This window comes from Tiliqua scincoides, chromosome 8, assembly GCF_035046505.1.
Source record: "Tiliqua scincoides isolate rTilSci1 chromosome 8, rTilSci1.hap2, whole genome shotgun sequence".
Classification (NCBI taxonomy): Eukaryota; Metazoa; Chordata; class Lepidosauria; order Squamata; family Scincidae; genus Tiliqua; species Tiliqua scincoides.
Genome location: NC_089828.1, coordinates 9393222 through 9407253, shown reverse-complemented (window position 1 = coordinate 9407253; position 14032 = coordinate 9393222). Strand labels below are relative to the sequence as shown.

Sequence of the window (14032 nt, the reverse complement as noted above, 5' to 3'; positions counted from 1 at the left end):
TCAGAAAGACGACTTTTGTTCTTGCGCACACCGGGGCCTGCGGTGGGTGGGGGCAGGTGAGGCACAGCCTCCCATTGGAGTCCTCCCACCCAGCGCACGTCCCTGGCGCTCACACAAGCCTCAGAGGCTTCCCAGCCCGACATCGCACCTGCTGCAAACTCCTTTGGGGAAAGAAATTCTCCCAGACGGCTTTCAGGCCAATCCTATGCATGTCTACTCAGAAGCAAGTCCCATTAGAGTCAATGGGGCTTCCTCACAGGAAAGTGTGGATAGGATTGGGCAGTTCCTCTCTTGTCCAGTCCGACCCAAGCGCACAACGATTTATCCGTTTGAGTCACCTTGCGCTTTATTGCCGAGTCTCCCGGCCTCAGCAGAGGGAGGGGATTCCACCACCCCCCGCAAACCGGAGCCCCAGTCAGCAGCCTGTCAGTCACTGCGGGGCTGGCTCTTCTTGGAGCAGCGCCACCAGCTCCTGCTGGAGCTGGGCGAACTGGAGCGGGGGGAGCAGGTGTTCCTGGATGGCGCGAATGGCCGATGCTTCCGTGAGCGCCTCAAAGTCCCGCGCAGTTTTGACGGGCAGGTGCCCGGCCAGCTCGCAGAGGGCCACGTTGAAGGCAGCCTCTTCCTTGACCCCGAAGCAGGGTCTCCTGGCCCAGAGGAGGACGCGGATTCCAGGCCGCGCCCTGGAGCGCAGGGGGCCCTCGGGCGCGGCGCCCCGAGTGACGAACAGGTTGTGCGCGACCTCCCTCCGGACCAGGTGGTCGGTGAGGCGGCAAACGCTGCGCGCCAGCTCCGCGGTCCGCCGCCCCTGGCTGTAGAAGAGGAAGGCGGGGGCCGGGCCCTCCTGCAGCAGGTGGAAGTGCCTCCCGGGCAGGAGAGGCTTGCAGGGGGCGGTCTCGACCAGCAGCTCCCAGTCCAGGTAGAACCCGTGCAGGTGCAGGTGGTTGACGGAGGCGAAGGCCCCCAGGCTGTTGAAGCCCACGCGGAAGCCGGGGTGGGCGCTGAGCAGGACGGCCTCCAGGCCGGCGCCGAGGGCCTCCGGCGTGAGGACCTGGGGCAGGGCGAGCGCGGGCTCGGGGACCAGGAGCACGTGCCCGAACTCCAGCGGGCTGACGTTGATCACAACGAGGACGCCGCCGGCACCGGCGCCGGCCAGGCGGAAGAGAACCTCCTCGGGCCGGATCTCGCGGAAACTGAACTGCCGCGGGTCGAAGCCCTGCCGGACGCTCCGGATGTCCTGGGGCCGCCTCCTCTCCGACCCCCGCTGCGGGTTCAGCTGCGCCACGAATCCGACGCGCCCCGGCAGGACCCGCGTCTGCAGAGCCCCCAGGCGATAGCGGAAGAGGCCCCGGCTCAGCCTGTCCTCCCAGCCCGCCCGCAGGGCTCGGTCGAAGCGGGACGGCCCGCCCGCGGGCCACGCCACGCCCCGCAGCACCAGGTCCCCCGCGCGGTAGGCGAAGACCTCGGCGCCGCCGGGCCCCGGCGGGGGGCCCTGGGCCATGCGGGGCCCGCCGGGGAGTCCGCCGGGGGGGCGCCGCGCCAGAGCCCGAGCCCCGCCGGTGCCTGCGCGACACACCGGGCAGGAGAGGGCGCGAGAAGGAGCCCCACCGCCACGCGTTCCCCAGGCACTCCGGGGGCCTCCGCACTGCTGGGCCCCTGAAGGGCGGTCGCTGCTGCGGGAACGGCGAAGGGCGCGCTTGGCTGGCGCTCGGCAGATGCTCGCCGGATCCGGGGAGGGACGCTCGCCCGCAGCCGCGCCTTCTCCCCGCCTCCGCAAGGGGCGGGCGCGGCGCGGGTAGGGCCGAGGGCGGCAGCCGGAGCGGACTTCCTGGAGCTGGCTGGTTGGCAGGCGCGCCTTGCCTGACCATGGGGGGCTCGGGCAGCCGCCTGCCCCGCGATCTCCTGGGCGAGTACCAGGTAGGCGTGGCTGCTGGAGCGCGGGGCGCAGAGAAGGAGTCATCCGGCCGGGGAAGCCCGGGGCCAGCGGCTCCCGTGGACAGGCTGGGGTGCCAGACCTGCGCCCGGGCCGGGGCAGAGCCTTGCGCAGTTCGGGGATGCGGGGCGCAGCTGCCGCCGGGGCTGGAGGTTCACTCGGGGTCGGTGCTCTGGGGCGCTGCGTCGCCCCCGCCAGGACTGGGGGGACGAAGACGCACGATGGACTCAGCGCTTCCTTCCTCTTCCGCCTAGGAACTGACCTTCCTGACCAAGCAGGAGATCCTGCTGTGAGTATCGCTCCCATCGCCCCCCGCATTCGCGGAAGGCTGAGCCCCGTGGCCGGGGCGCAGGTGGGGCTGGCAGGGAGCACTGTGTAAACACTCCCACTGCAGAGGGTCTCTCTCGCCCTGGCTGTGGAGCAGCTTCGGACCCTGCCAGCCGGGGGAGCGGCGGTGGCAGAGAATAGGCCCCAAATAACCAGTTCCCCTTCCCAGGCTGGTTCTGGTTCTCTGGCCCTCCATCAGGAGCTGCGGGCCTTGGAGGAGAAGAGGTAACAGGCAGGAGGCCTGGGACCTGTCCAGGGCAGGGGCTGGCATGAGCAGAAGGGGCATAGTGAGTGAGTGGCACCTGCGGAGCTCCCTAGCTGGGGCTGATTGGCCAAGAGCTTGACTTTGCCCTGGGCCTGCCACTGAGCCACAGGGGAGTTCCCAGCACTGAGTGCCATCAGGCCTTGCAGGGAAAACTACTTCCTGCGGAGCCTGGCTACTGAGCCTGACCTTTGCCTGACACACACTGGCAGCAGATCCCCAGACCTTCTCTGCCCTCTCTGGAGAGGAGGCCCTCCCAGGGATTCACCTGCTGCTCTGCTGGGCCTGGCTGTGGATGGCACTCCTCTTCCAGGCATGGAGGTGCTTGACAGGCATCAGCTGTGGTTCTCTCTTCCAGGGCCCACAGACGGTTCAGTGAACTACTGCCCAAGGAGGAGCGGGACCAGGCGGTCACCACCAGGGTCCCCAAGAGCAAGATCCTGATGCTGCCAGAACTTCGGGTAGGCTGGGGGGGGGCTGCCCTGCAGGGCGGGGCTGGAGGAGTTCTCTGGCCTGCTGAGCCTGCTTGTGCTCTGCAGTCGTCTCCTTGCAGTCGTTCTTGGCATGCTGCAGCTGGTATCCTATGGGTTCAGCATGCTGTGGCAAGGCAAGGTGGTTGCTAGTCATGGTCACTGCAGGCCAGCCCCAGATTTGGAGGCTGAAACCAACTGCAGGAGAATGGGGGGAGGGAAGGCCTTCAGTTGTCTGACCAGTGCTGGACTAGATGGGACAAGGGCCCAATCCACCAGGGCTTTCTTATGATGTAAGAACATAAGAAGAGCCCAGTTGGATCAGGCCAAAAACCCATCTAGTCCAGCTTCTTGTATCTTACAGTGGCCCACCAAATGCTTCAGGGAGCACACAAGACAACAGACACAACCTGCTTCCTGGTGTCCTCCCCTGCATCTGGAAATCAGAGGCAGCCTACCTCTAAAACCAGGAGTTTGCATATACCTACCATGACTTGTAACCCATGATGAATTTTCCTCCAGAAATTTGTCCAATCCCCTCTTAAAGGCATCTAGGCGAGATGCTATTACTATTTCCTGTGGCAAGGAGTTCCATAGACTAATTGCACATTGGGTAAATAAATATTTTGTTCTGTCCTAACTCTCCCAACACTCAGCTTTAGTGGATGTCCTCTGGTTCTGGTGTTATATGAGAGAGAAAAGAGCGTTTCTCTATCCTTTCTATCTGTCCCCTGTGAATTTTGTATGTCTCAGTCATGTCCCACCTCAGGCACCTCTTTTCTAGACTGAAAAGCTCCAAACGCTGTAGCCTTTCCTCATAAGGGAGTTGCCCAGCCCGGTAATAATTTTGGTTGCTCTCTTCTACACTGTTTCCATTTCCACTATATCCTTTTTGAGATGTGTTGACCCAAACTGGACACAATACTCCAGGTGTGGCCTTACCATGAATTAGTACAACAGCATTATAATATTCGCTGTTTTATTCTCAATGATCCTCTAATTCTCTAATGATCCCAAGCATGGAATTAGCCTTCTTCATGGTCGCCGCACATTGGGTTGACACTTTCATTGAGCTGTCCACAAGCACCCCAAGATCTCTCTTCTGATCTGTTACAGACAGCTGAGAACCCATTAGCCTATATTTGAAGTTTTGATTCTTTGCCCCAATATGCAGTACTTTACACTTACTTAGATTGAAACACATCTGCCATTTTGCTGCCCAGTCTCCCAGTTTGGAGAGATCCTTCTTGAACTCTTCACAGTATCTTTTGGTCTGTACCACTTGGAAAAGTTTGGTGTCATCCACAAACTTGGCCACCTTGTTGCTCTCATAATGGTGATTACCCTATAATGCTCTGTTGGTGCTTCCAAATGAAGTTGTGAGGGAGGGAAGCCAGAGGCTGCGGGCTGTTCTGAGGGGAGTAGTGCTCAGTGGTCAGCACTCATGCAACCCTCCCTACTCTGCTTTCCCTCTTTCCCTCAGGTCAGTAGCTGAATGGGGGAGGGAGGCCGCTGGTTGATACCAGCGGCCTCCCTCCTGCTGCTGCCACCATAACAAAGGAGATTAAGCAGAAGGGGTAGGAAATCCCGCCCCCAAAGAGCATGGAACTCCAGAAGTTGTTATGTAGATCAAGCTGCAGTGCACACCAGTGATTGGATGTGAAGGTCCACTGAATTACTCAGGCTAGGCAAACAAAGAGTTGAGATACAACCAGTTTATTAAAAAAAAAGAAAAAGGAATTAAAGGGGACAGAGAAAACTCTGACAAGCAGGCAGTTGGAAAGTGCCTATGCTCAGCCGAATGGACCCAAAGATAAAGCTGGATGCAGTAACTAGGAATGCCCAGCAGGGGGAGCAGGGATGCTCCTGAAGAGCAAAGCACACTGAACCCCATGAACAGGTTTTGTTTGTTTCATTTTTTGTTAAAAACACAAAACACCACTGTTTGGATGTTTAAGATATTTTCCAAAAATTAAAATAGATTACTTTTCCAGTTAGAAACAATACTGCGGAAGCATCTGCTTGATACTAGATCATCTTCCTAGTACACTTTTAAAGCGTTCAAAATTAATAAAAATGAGAACTTAGAATTAAAACACATCACACACTTTTTGCTTTTCAATTCATGAAATCTGCAGGGAAAAAGCCATTTTGAAGCACCCCTACCCATGAAGCTTGCAGGCTGGCTTGGAATGCAAAGAGAAAATATGACAAAACAAATTCCCTAAGCACATATTGGCAGCTACTTGCATTGTCCCAGGAATCCCAGTTCCCATGCTTGCTGGAGAGTGAGTAGCTGTGTCTCCAACAAAGCAGACACTGGTCCCAACAGCAGACCTGGCACAATGCACCCAAGCATCCCTGTACTTGCACCTACAAAAGCTAGGGTTGAAGATGCCATTGGGAAACCTGATTGTATGAGAGGAAGGGCACAAGCCTAACCAGGTATACTCAGAAGTAAGTCCTATTTTGTTCAATGGGGCTTGCTCTCAGGAAAGTGTGGTTAGGATTGCAGCCAAAGCCACTTAGCTGCTCTGCTCCATCCCTTTACCTAGACGGGCAGGTTTGGCTGCCTAATTGTTGGGCCCATGCTCATCTCAGTAGGAGGCTTGGCTACAAACCCAGAGAGGGACCAGTTTGCATCCAACCACATTTAGGAATAACCTTTCAAATGAAGTACAAAGGGTACTGCAAGAGGATGTCCCAGCGACCTTTGGGACTTTGGGAGCTAGCTTGGAAGCCTCTAGGGGCTTGGAAGTGTCCAAATTTAAGGAGAAATCCTGAAAACACAAATAGGGGAAGGAACAGGGCACTCAATGCAACAGGTGACAGCTTCTCTTCACTAAAATGCAAGTGCAAAGCTGTGCTCTTGTGCATCTCACATGAGATCACACCAGATTCCAAGTCAAATGGGTTCCAGTTTAGCTGACGTTGGGGCAGAATGGGAGGGATGGGGCTCCTCCTTTTCCCCCCTTACCTTTATTGTAGCCCTTTCCCCCTTGTGTTGCCAGGCAAACCCCTTCCGACACCGGATCTGCCAGGTCTTCTCTACAGCCGAGGATGGAGAGGGTAGCTTGTCCTTTGAGGACTTCCTGGATATGCTGAGTGTCTTCAGTGACTCAGCCACACCAGAGATCAAGTCCCACTATGCCTTCCGCATCTTTGGTGAGTGTGTGGGAAGCACCTGGCCATGTGGCGATGGAGTACAGGCTATAGCAGGGCACCACAGCTGCCTGCTCTCACTGCAAGGCCTCCTGCTGGCTGGGTGTGGATGTGTTGGTTAGCCAGCAGAATGAAACCTTGGGAATTCATTGCTTGGGCCAGTGATGGAACATTGCACAGACACGCACTGGCCACTGGCTTGCATGGCTTCTGAGAAGGGCAGGAAAAGAGGCAAGTTGTTCTGGGAGTGGCAGCCAAGAGCGATGCCTTTGGAGGTGGCAGCCTCTGCCACCCAATTTTGGGAGTTGCCTTGGGGCCAGCTGGGCAGCGCTTGACTAAATAGATATTGATCTGCTCCAGTAACGCCACACCTTGCACAGTTCCCAGGGCAGGGATGGGCAGGAGCAGGGTTGACCTGTCTTCCTGGGAGCCCCTCAAAGCTGGTCTGTCCCAGGCCATCTTCACGGCAACAGCGAGCAGCAATGAGTCTTAATGGCATGTTTGCTCAAAAGATGCCTTCAGCTCTATGTTCTTTAGCTCCTGCACTACTCACTGTGTTGAAATGGGAAAAGATCAGTGTGCAGGCTCATCTGTGGGCCAGTCGCCTGAGCCACTTGCATGCATTAATATTCCTAGAGGTTGGTCATTGTCTCCCCTTCCAGGCCTGAAAAAGGATGCAGCACCCTCCCTAAAGCAGAGTGGAGGAGAGGTCTAGAATGGACTAGGCAGAGGCCCATGGGGTCCATCAGAGTTTCCCCTGGGATTCCTGCAGGCCAGAGATGGCCAGGCCTCTGAACGAGGAGACAGACCTCCGAGGCTCCCATGCGCAGACATCCCTATTCTGGGAAGCAAGGGGCATATTGACAGAGGGGGAGAAGTAAAGGGGGCCTTGGAAATCCAAGAATTTTGTCAAGCAACAGCTTCTCTCCTGGTTTCTCCCCCAAGACTTTGATGATGATGGAACTCTGGACAAGAAGGATTTGGAGCAGCTGGTGAACTGCCTGACTGGGGACAGAGAAGAGAGCCGGCTCAGCCCCGTGGAGATGAGCCAACTGATCCAGAACGTAAGTGCTGGTTGGGCTGCAGGAGGCTGCACAGCTCCTGAGACAGAGGGGTTGGAAGAAGTGGGGACGGTGTCACGAGCCGGAGCCATCTTTGCCCCACGTTTCTCCTTTTTTTCCTGCAGATCCTGGAGGAGTCGGATATAGACAAAGACGGGACCATCAACCTCTCTGAATTTCAGCACATCATTTCCCGCTCCCCCGACTTCACCAGGTACTGGCTTCTGCCTGCCTCTCTGCTCCACCTGTGGGTGGGCTGAGCTGAGCTTAGGGCTTCCTCCCCAATTGCTCCAGCTGCTTGCCTCCTTAGGTGCTGGGTGCTTTGGGGGCTTGTCCTGGTAGGGAATGCTGAACTTGTCCTTTGTCTCTCTCTTCCAGTTCCTTCAAAATTGTGCTGTGAGTCTTGCCCTCATTCCCCTCCCACTGAGAACTCCACGATGTGTCTACAGAACCCCTTCTTTCTGGCCATCAGTCTGCTGTGTCAAGACTGGACAAGTTCAGCAGAGCAGAATGCCGGCCCAGTTCAGAGGACCAGTGGTGCTCTGGGCCTCTGCACCACCTTTTCTTGCAGCTGGTCCTGGGTCGGCTGTTGGGACCTCTGACATGCACCAGCACTGGTGGCTGTAGTCCTGTGTATGGTGGGTCGGAGCTCCTGCCTTGCTGGCTGAAGGAAGTGAACCCCAAGAGTTCACCCCATGAGCTGGGGGCTGCTCTTCCGAGCAATGCTGTGCCTTCACAGCAGAGCCAGGCTGTACTTGAGTCTGCCTTCATTGCCCTGGGCTGGGGCTCTCCTTACGTGCCTGCTCTAGCTTCTCTCTAACATTGGTGGTGGATCGGCTGCCCCAGGTGGGGGGAGGTAGAGTATGAAAGAGGGCCTGCTCCTTTCCAGGGCCTGACTCCTTGGGCCGGGTCTGCTGTTTTTTAACTCTTAAAGTATCAATCCTCTCTTACAAAACCTATTGTGCCTAATAAAACTTGGAAACTGTACCTGCTCCATTGCTGCAGTACTTGTGGTCTTAGGAGTGTCAGAACAGATTCGGTTGGGCTGGCATAGCTCTACCTTTGGGGGTGGGGGCTAGTGAGTAGGGTGCAGAAGAGAGTGCCAACTCTTGCTTTCAGCTCCACTGCAGAACAGGAAGGCTGGGAAAGAGACTGTGGCCCTTGGTGATAGTCTTCTCCCCGCCATCATGCAGGACCTGCCCCCCATGGCCCTTGATGTTACCTGGCCTTATGCAGGTGCTGCAGCCTGAAGGGCCAGTTGCATGGGGAGGGGGGTGGCAGTGGTATTAGCCCATGAGCTGAAGTGTGGCTGTGCTTTTCCCCACACAACCAGGAAAACAGGAGGTTGCACGTGCCCATCATGGCTTGTAACCCGAGATGGACTTTTCCTCCAACTCTCCTGACACTCAGTTTCAGTGGATGTCCCCTGGATCTGGTGTTGTGGGAGAAGGAAAAGAGCATCCCCCTATTCATTTCCTGCATGATTTTGTATGTCTCAATCATTTTCCCCTTCAGGAAACATTTTTCTAGACCAAAGAGCCCAAAACACTGGAGCCTTTCCTTATAAGGGAGGTGCCCCAGCCCAGTCATCATTTTGGTTGTCCTCTTCTGCACCTTCTCCCATTCCACCACCTCCTTTTTGAGATGTGGTGCCCAGAATTGGGTGCAGTACTCCAGATGTAGCCTTACTGTTGATTTGTACAATGAGATAATACAATACTGGCTGTTTTATTTTCAGTCCCTTTTTTAATGAAGCCAAGAATGGAATTGGCCTTCACCACCACTGCACATTGGTTCAACACTTTCATTGAGCTGTTCACCAACACCCCAAGATCTGTTTCTTGATCCGTTACACGCAGCTCAGAACCCATTAGTCCAGCGGTTCCCAAACTAGTGGGTCACAACCCATCAGGGGAACAGGAAATGGGCCATACCCCCTTAAGGGATGTGGCCCAAGAATGGGTGCCCCAATAGCGCTGCAGCGATCATGGCGCCACAGGAACCCAGGGGGCTTTTTTACTTGCTGGGGGGTCATGCTGTCCTCCAGGAAGGTCTGAGAGCCTCGCAGCCGCCTCTGCAAACTTCCCTGCAGTTCCATAGGGCTCCCACTTCCAGTTTCTGATCAGAGCTCTGATTGGAAACCGAAAATGAGCTCCAATCACCAATCGGAGCCCTATGGAGCTGTGGGGTGACTTGCAGAGGGGAATGTGAGAGCTAATGCGACCCCCCCCCCGCCCAGATAAGTAAAAAAGGCCCCTGAGTTCCCACAGCGCTGCGATTGCTGTGGTGCTGACAGGGCAGCCCCCCCCCCCCATTAAGACCTTGTTCTGAAAGTCCGAGTAGGACTTTGGGACCACTCCATTAGCCTATGTGTTGATTTTTTTTGCCTCAATGTGCATTACTTCACAGTTATTTACATTGAAATGCATCTGCCATTTTGCTGCCCATTCTCCCAGTTTGGAGATCCTCTTGGAGCTCTTCACAATCCTTTCTGGTCTTCATTATCCAGAAAAATTTGGTGTAATCCACAAATTTGGCCACCTTTCTCCTTATTCCCGTCTCCACGTCATTTATGAACAGGTTGAAAAGCAGCAGTCCCAGGACAGATCCTTGCGGCACACCACTTCTCACCTTCTCACACCACTTCTCCATGGTGAAAATTGCCCATTAGCTCCCACTCTGTTTCCTGGGCCTCAACCAGTTCCTAATCTGTAAGAGAACCTCTCTTCATATTCGCTGGCTGTGGAGTTTCTTCAGCAGCCTTTTCTGAGGGACCATGCCAAATGCCTTCTGAAAATCCAGTTATATAATATCCACTGGTTCTCCCATATCCATGTGATGACCTTTTCAAAGAATTCTAAAAGGTTTGTAAGGCAAGACTTACCCTTGCAGAAACCATGCTGATTCTCCCTCAGCAAAGCTTATTCTTTTGTGTTTTAAGATTTTATCTTTGATGAGGTCTTCTACCATCTTACTTGTAACAGATGTAAGGCTGTCCAACCTGTAGTTTCCTGGTTCACCTCTCCTTCCATTTTGAAAGATTGATTGACATTAGCTATTCTCCAATTCCCTGACACTGTGACCATTTTAAGGAACAAGTTGAATATTTTAGTCAAGAGAGCAGAAACTTCGTTTAGTTCCTTAAGAACTTGTGGGTGGATGCTGTCTGGGCCGGTGACTTACTGATCTTTAATTTGTTAATTGGGTCTGAAATACCTTCTCTTTCAACCTCTATTTGATTTAGGGCCCAATCCTTTCCAGTGCCAGTGCCGATGGGGCGTGCACTGCATCCTTTGGTGGGGAGGTAGTCACAGAGGCCTCAAGATAAAGGAACATTTGTTCCCTCATGTCAGAGCTGCGTTGCAGCTGGATAGGATTGGGCCTTTCATGCTTTAAAAGGGGATTGGGCAGATTTCTGGAAGAAGAGTCCATCACAGGTTACAAGCTGTGATGGGTATGTACAACCTCTTGATTTTAGAAGTAGGCTTCCACAGAATGCCAAAAGCAAGGGAGTGGAAACAGGATGCAGGGGTCTTGTGTGCTTCCTGAGGCATCTGGTGGGCCACTGTGAGACACAGGAAGCTGGACTAGGTGTGCCTTTAGCCTGATCCAGTAGAGCTCTTCTTCTGTTCTTAATTATAGTCAAGAGGGACCATTTGGACAATGCAAATTTCTCTACAGTCTCCAAGCCTTTGAATTCCAAGTCTTCTTTGATTTCCCCTTTCCCTCCCTCACCATCCAGGGGGCCAACCACTTCTCTGGCAGGCTCCCACTTCTAACATATTTGAATAAGCTTTTATTATTCTCCTTAATGTTGCTGGCCACACTCCCTTCAAAGTCTTTCTTGGCCTCCCATAACACATTTCTGTAGCCAGAGCTTGCGTTCTTTTTTATTCTCCTCATTAGGGCAAGACTGTCATTTAAGGAAGGAAGCTTCCTTGCCCTTTACAAACTCTCTGACTTTGCTTGTTAGCCATGCTGGCACCCTCCTTGGACTTAGTCGAGCCCTTCTTCCTTTGCGGTATACACTTCTGCTGGGCCTGTATTACAGTTGTTTTAAAATAGCGTCCATGCACTCTGGAGGAATTGAACTCTTCAACACATTTCTGACTACTCTCCTCATTTGAGGGAAGTCTTCTTTTTGGAAGTCAAGGGTTTTTGTGTCAGATTTGCTTGGCACTTTTCCCCAGACATGCATGGCAAAAGACTGCAGCATGGTCACAGTTCCCTAATGACTCAGTAATATTTACATTTCTAACCAGGTGCTGAGTACCACGCAATATTAAATCCAGAGTCACCTGTCCTCTGGTGGGCTCCATGACTAAAGCGCAGTCATTTAGCATGTCAAGAAATCCAGTCTCTCTTTCATGACCAGAGCACAAATTGACCCGGTTGATATGAGGATAATTGAAGTCCCCCATGATTACAACCCTGTCTCTCTTTGATGCCTCCCTTATTTGTTTCCTCACTTCAAGGTCAGGTTTTTGGTCCAGAGGATGACAGAGTGCCCCCAGCATTACATCGCTCCTTGGGCCTGGTAATTTAACCTACAGTGATGGGGTTAACCCACTGCGATGGAGTCAGACCTCCCTTCAATTTCTACTCTGCTGGATTCTATCCCTTCTTTGACATAGGTGGCCACCCCACCTCCAAAAAACCCCTCCCTGGCCCTCCTGTAGAATTTCTAGCCTGGAATTGTGGTATCCTACTGATTAACTGCATTCCACCAGGTTTCTGTTATACCCACTATCTCAATGTTTTCCCTAACCACCAAACATTCCAGTTCTCCCATCTTTGCTCAGACTTCAGACATTTGCCTAAAAGGACTTCTATACAGGGTCCCCCCAAGAAGGGCTGCTTGTTTGCACCTTTTTCCCCATAGCCTCTCATTCTGCTGGAAAGGCAGTCATGCTTCCACTCCTAATTTGTATGTTATCTCACTGTTTTCAGATCTCTCTGCCCTCATTCCAAAGGGCTGTAGAGTCCTGAACCAGATGCCACTTGGCTCCTGTTGGCTTTCCTCCAGGGGATGGAATCCAGCATCCAGGTGCTGCCATTTTTGTTGTGCCGCCCCCCCTCCCCGGTCATCAAGCTTGGTGCAAACAGACAGGTTCCGGGAAAAATTAAACAGTGGGGCAGGCCCCCAGCATGAGGAAATGGCACCTCTCCCCTCCGTGGCTCCCCTGCATGAGGTAGCGCAGAGCCATCCTGATGCATAAACACTCCCTGGCCCAGCCTAGCCCCATTTGAAACCTATCCCGCTTGTAGCCTTCATCCCCTCTGCTGCCAGTGAAGGCACAGACTGGTGCAGTGCTGTTTGCAGAATGTCCTTCTTTGGTCCGTGTCAGATCCATTTCGGCCAACCTGGCTCCAGGGATGGGAGAGGAACTCCCTTTATAGGCATCACACATCATTTCATTTCCCAAGCGTAGAAGCCAGCCCCACCCCCGTAGCCTGTCCTTGCAAGGTAGGGGCCCCTTGGATCATTTTGTCTGTACTCTTCTGCACCAGCTCTGTCCAGTCCTTCCTTGAGGTCAAGACAGACAGGAGCACAGTGCGGCAGTGGTGGCTGCAGCTTTGGCTTACATGGGACATTACCGACCTCATACTGAATGCTTTTCCTACTGCCACCCAGAGTGGAATGTGTTGCCCTCGCTGCTGCCAGGCTTGGTCCAGAGGTGCCCTGTGCTGTGGTCCACTAGAGTCTGTTCCTGGCTAGTCACCAGCAGCTCAGACTCCAAGTGAAGTTGTACATGCTGATTGGGGTTTTTTACTTTGTCCCATCATGCAGTGCCTGTTGCCACCAAATCATGTCTGCGTTCTGGCTGTCCCTTTGCCCCTCTGGAGAGGCCTGCTACTGTGGTCTTGATTTCCCTAAATAGTTTGGTGGCTGCTGCATTGTCGCCCCGAGCTCCAGAGCACCTCCAGGCAAATTAAAGCACCTTCTTGCTACCTCTGGGCCTAGACGAGACCTGGGGCAGTGGCTGCTGCTGCCACCTCCTGCGCGGGTCTGGCTTTGGAGGTGGGAGGAGGAGCAGGCCTTTCCCAGGGGCACTCTGCTTCACCTGGGCCTGTCGCTAGATAATGCTGGGAACGGCCCTCATCTGCCTGCAGTCCTGACAAGGCCCACTGTTGCCAGCCAGTGGCAGCAGTGCCAAGTGAGAGGGATCCACAGAGAAGCAGAAAGGGGGGTGAGCTGGCACCAGGGGTAGGCAAACTTTTCTCCTTCAGAAATGCAGAGCAGCCATTCTCGGTCCAGCATCCCTCTTAGGCAGGGTTTCCCGGAGGAGAGCAGGGGTATCACCATGGCTCAGGGCCACAGAGAAGCAGCACCCGTGCCAGGAGCCCCCCTTCAAGTGCACTAACCATGATGTTGCATTTGGGCCTGTCAGCAGGACTTTCACTATGACACTAGTTTTTTAGAGGTCCAAAAAGAGAGGGTGAGCTCAGCTGGGTAAGGTGGTCTGAACAGGGAGGGAGGGTGCTGGCAGCTCCTTCAGGGCCCCTCGAACAGGTGTCAGGCCCCGGTTGAAGGAGACACATCAACTTGATGTAAAAACACACCACATCTTGTACAAGTACACTTGTGAAGGATGGGAGCCGCTACCATTGCAAGACACGCCTCCCAGCTGTCCCTGACAGGAGGCAACTCCCTGCGGGAGACAAAGTCACAGTCAAGACGTTTCACCACAGTGCAGGGAAGATCAGGACTCCTGCCACCACCAGTGACTTCCCCCTTTGTACACATACACACACAAACACACACCCCTTGCTCTTAGCCGCAGTTTCACACACGCAGATGAAAGAGTGCCCCGGC

At 54.1% G+C, this 14032-nt stretch overlaps 2 protein-coding genes across 2 annotated transcripts; one reads left to right on the top strand and one right to left on the bottom strand.

Moving 5' to 3' along the window:
- Positions 1-320: 320 nt before the first annotated feature.
- On the bottom strand, positions 321-1773 carry GDPGP1 (GDP-D-glucose phosphorylase 1). The gene has a single exon (XM_066635300.1). The coding sequence runs from the start codon at positions 1499-1501 to the stop codon at positions 431-433; it is 1071 nt and encodes a 356-aa protein (XP_066491397.1). The 5' UTR covers positions 1502-1773; the 3' UTR covers positions 321-430.
- On the top strand, positions 1756-8202 carry CIB1 (calcium and integrin binding 1). Its single transcript, XM_066636509.1, has 7 exons — positions 1756-1917; positions 2188-2222; positions 2881-2983; positions 6004-6157; positions 7100-7218; positions 7341-7429; positions 7594-8202. Exons 1-7 carry the CDS (start codon positions 1867-1869, stop codon positions 7613-7615), a joined length of 573 nt encoding a protein of 190 aa, XP_066492606.1. The 5' UTR covers positions 1756-1866; the 3' UTR covers positions 7616-8202.
- The last annotated feature ends 5830 nt before the right edge of the window (positions 8203-14032 follow it).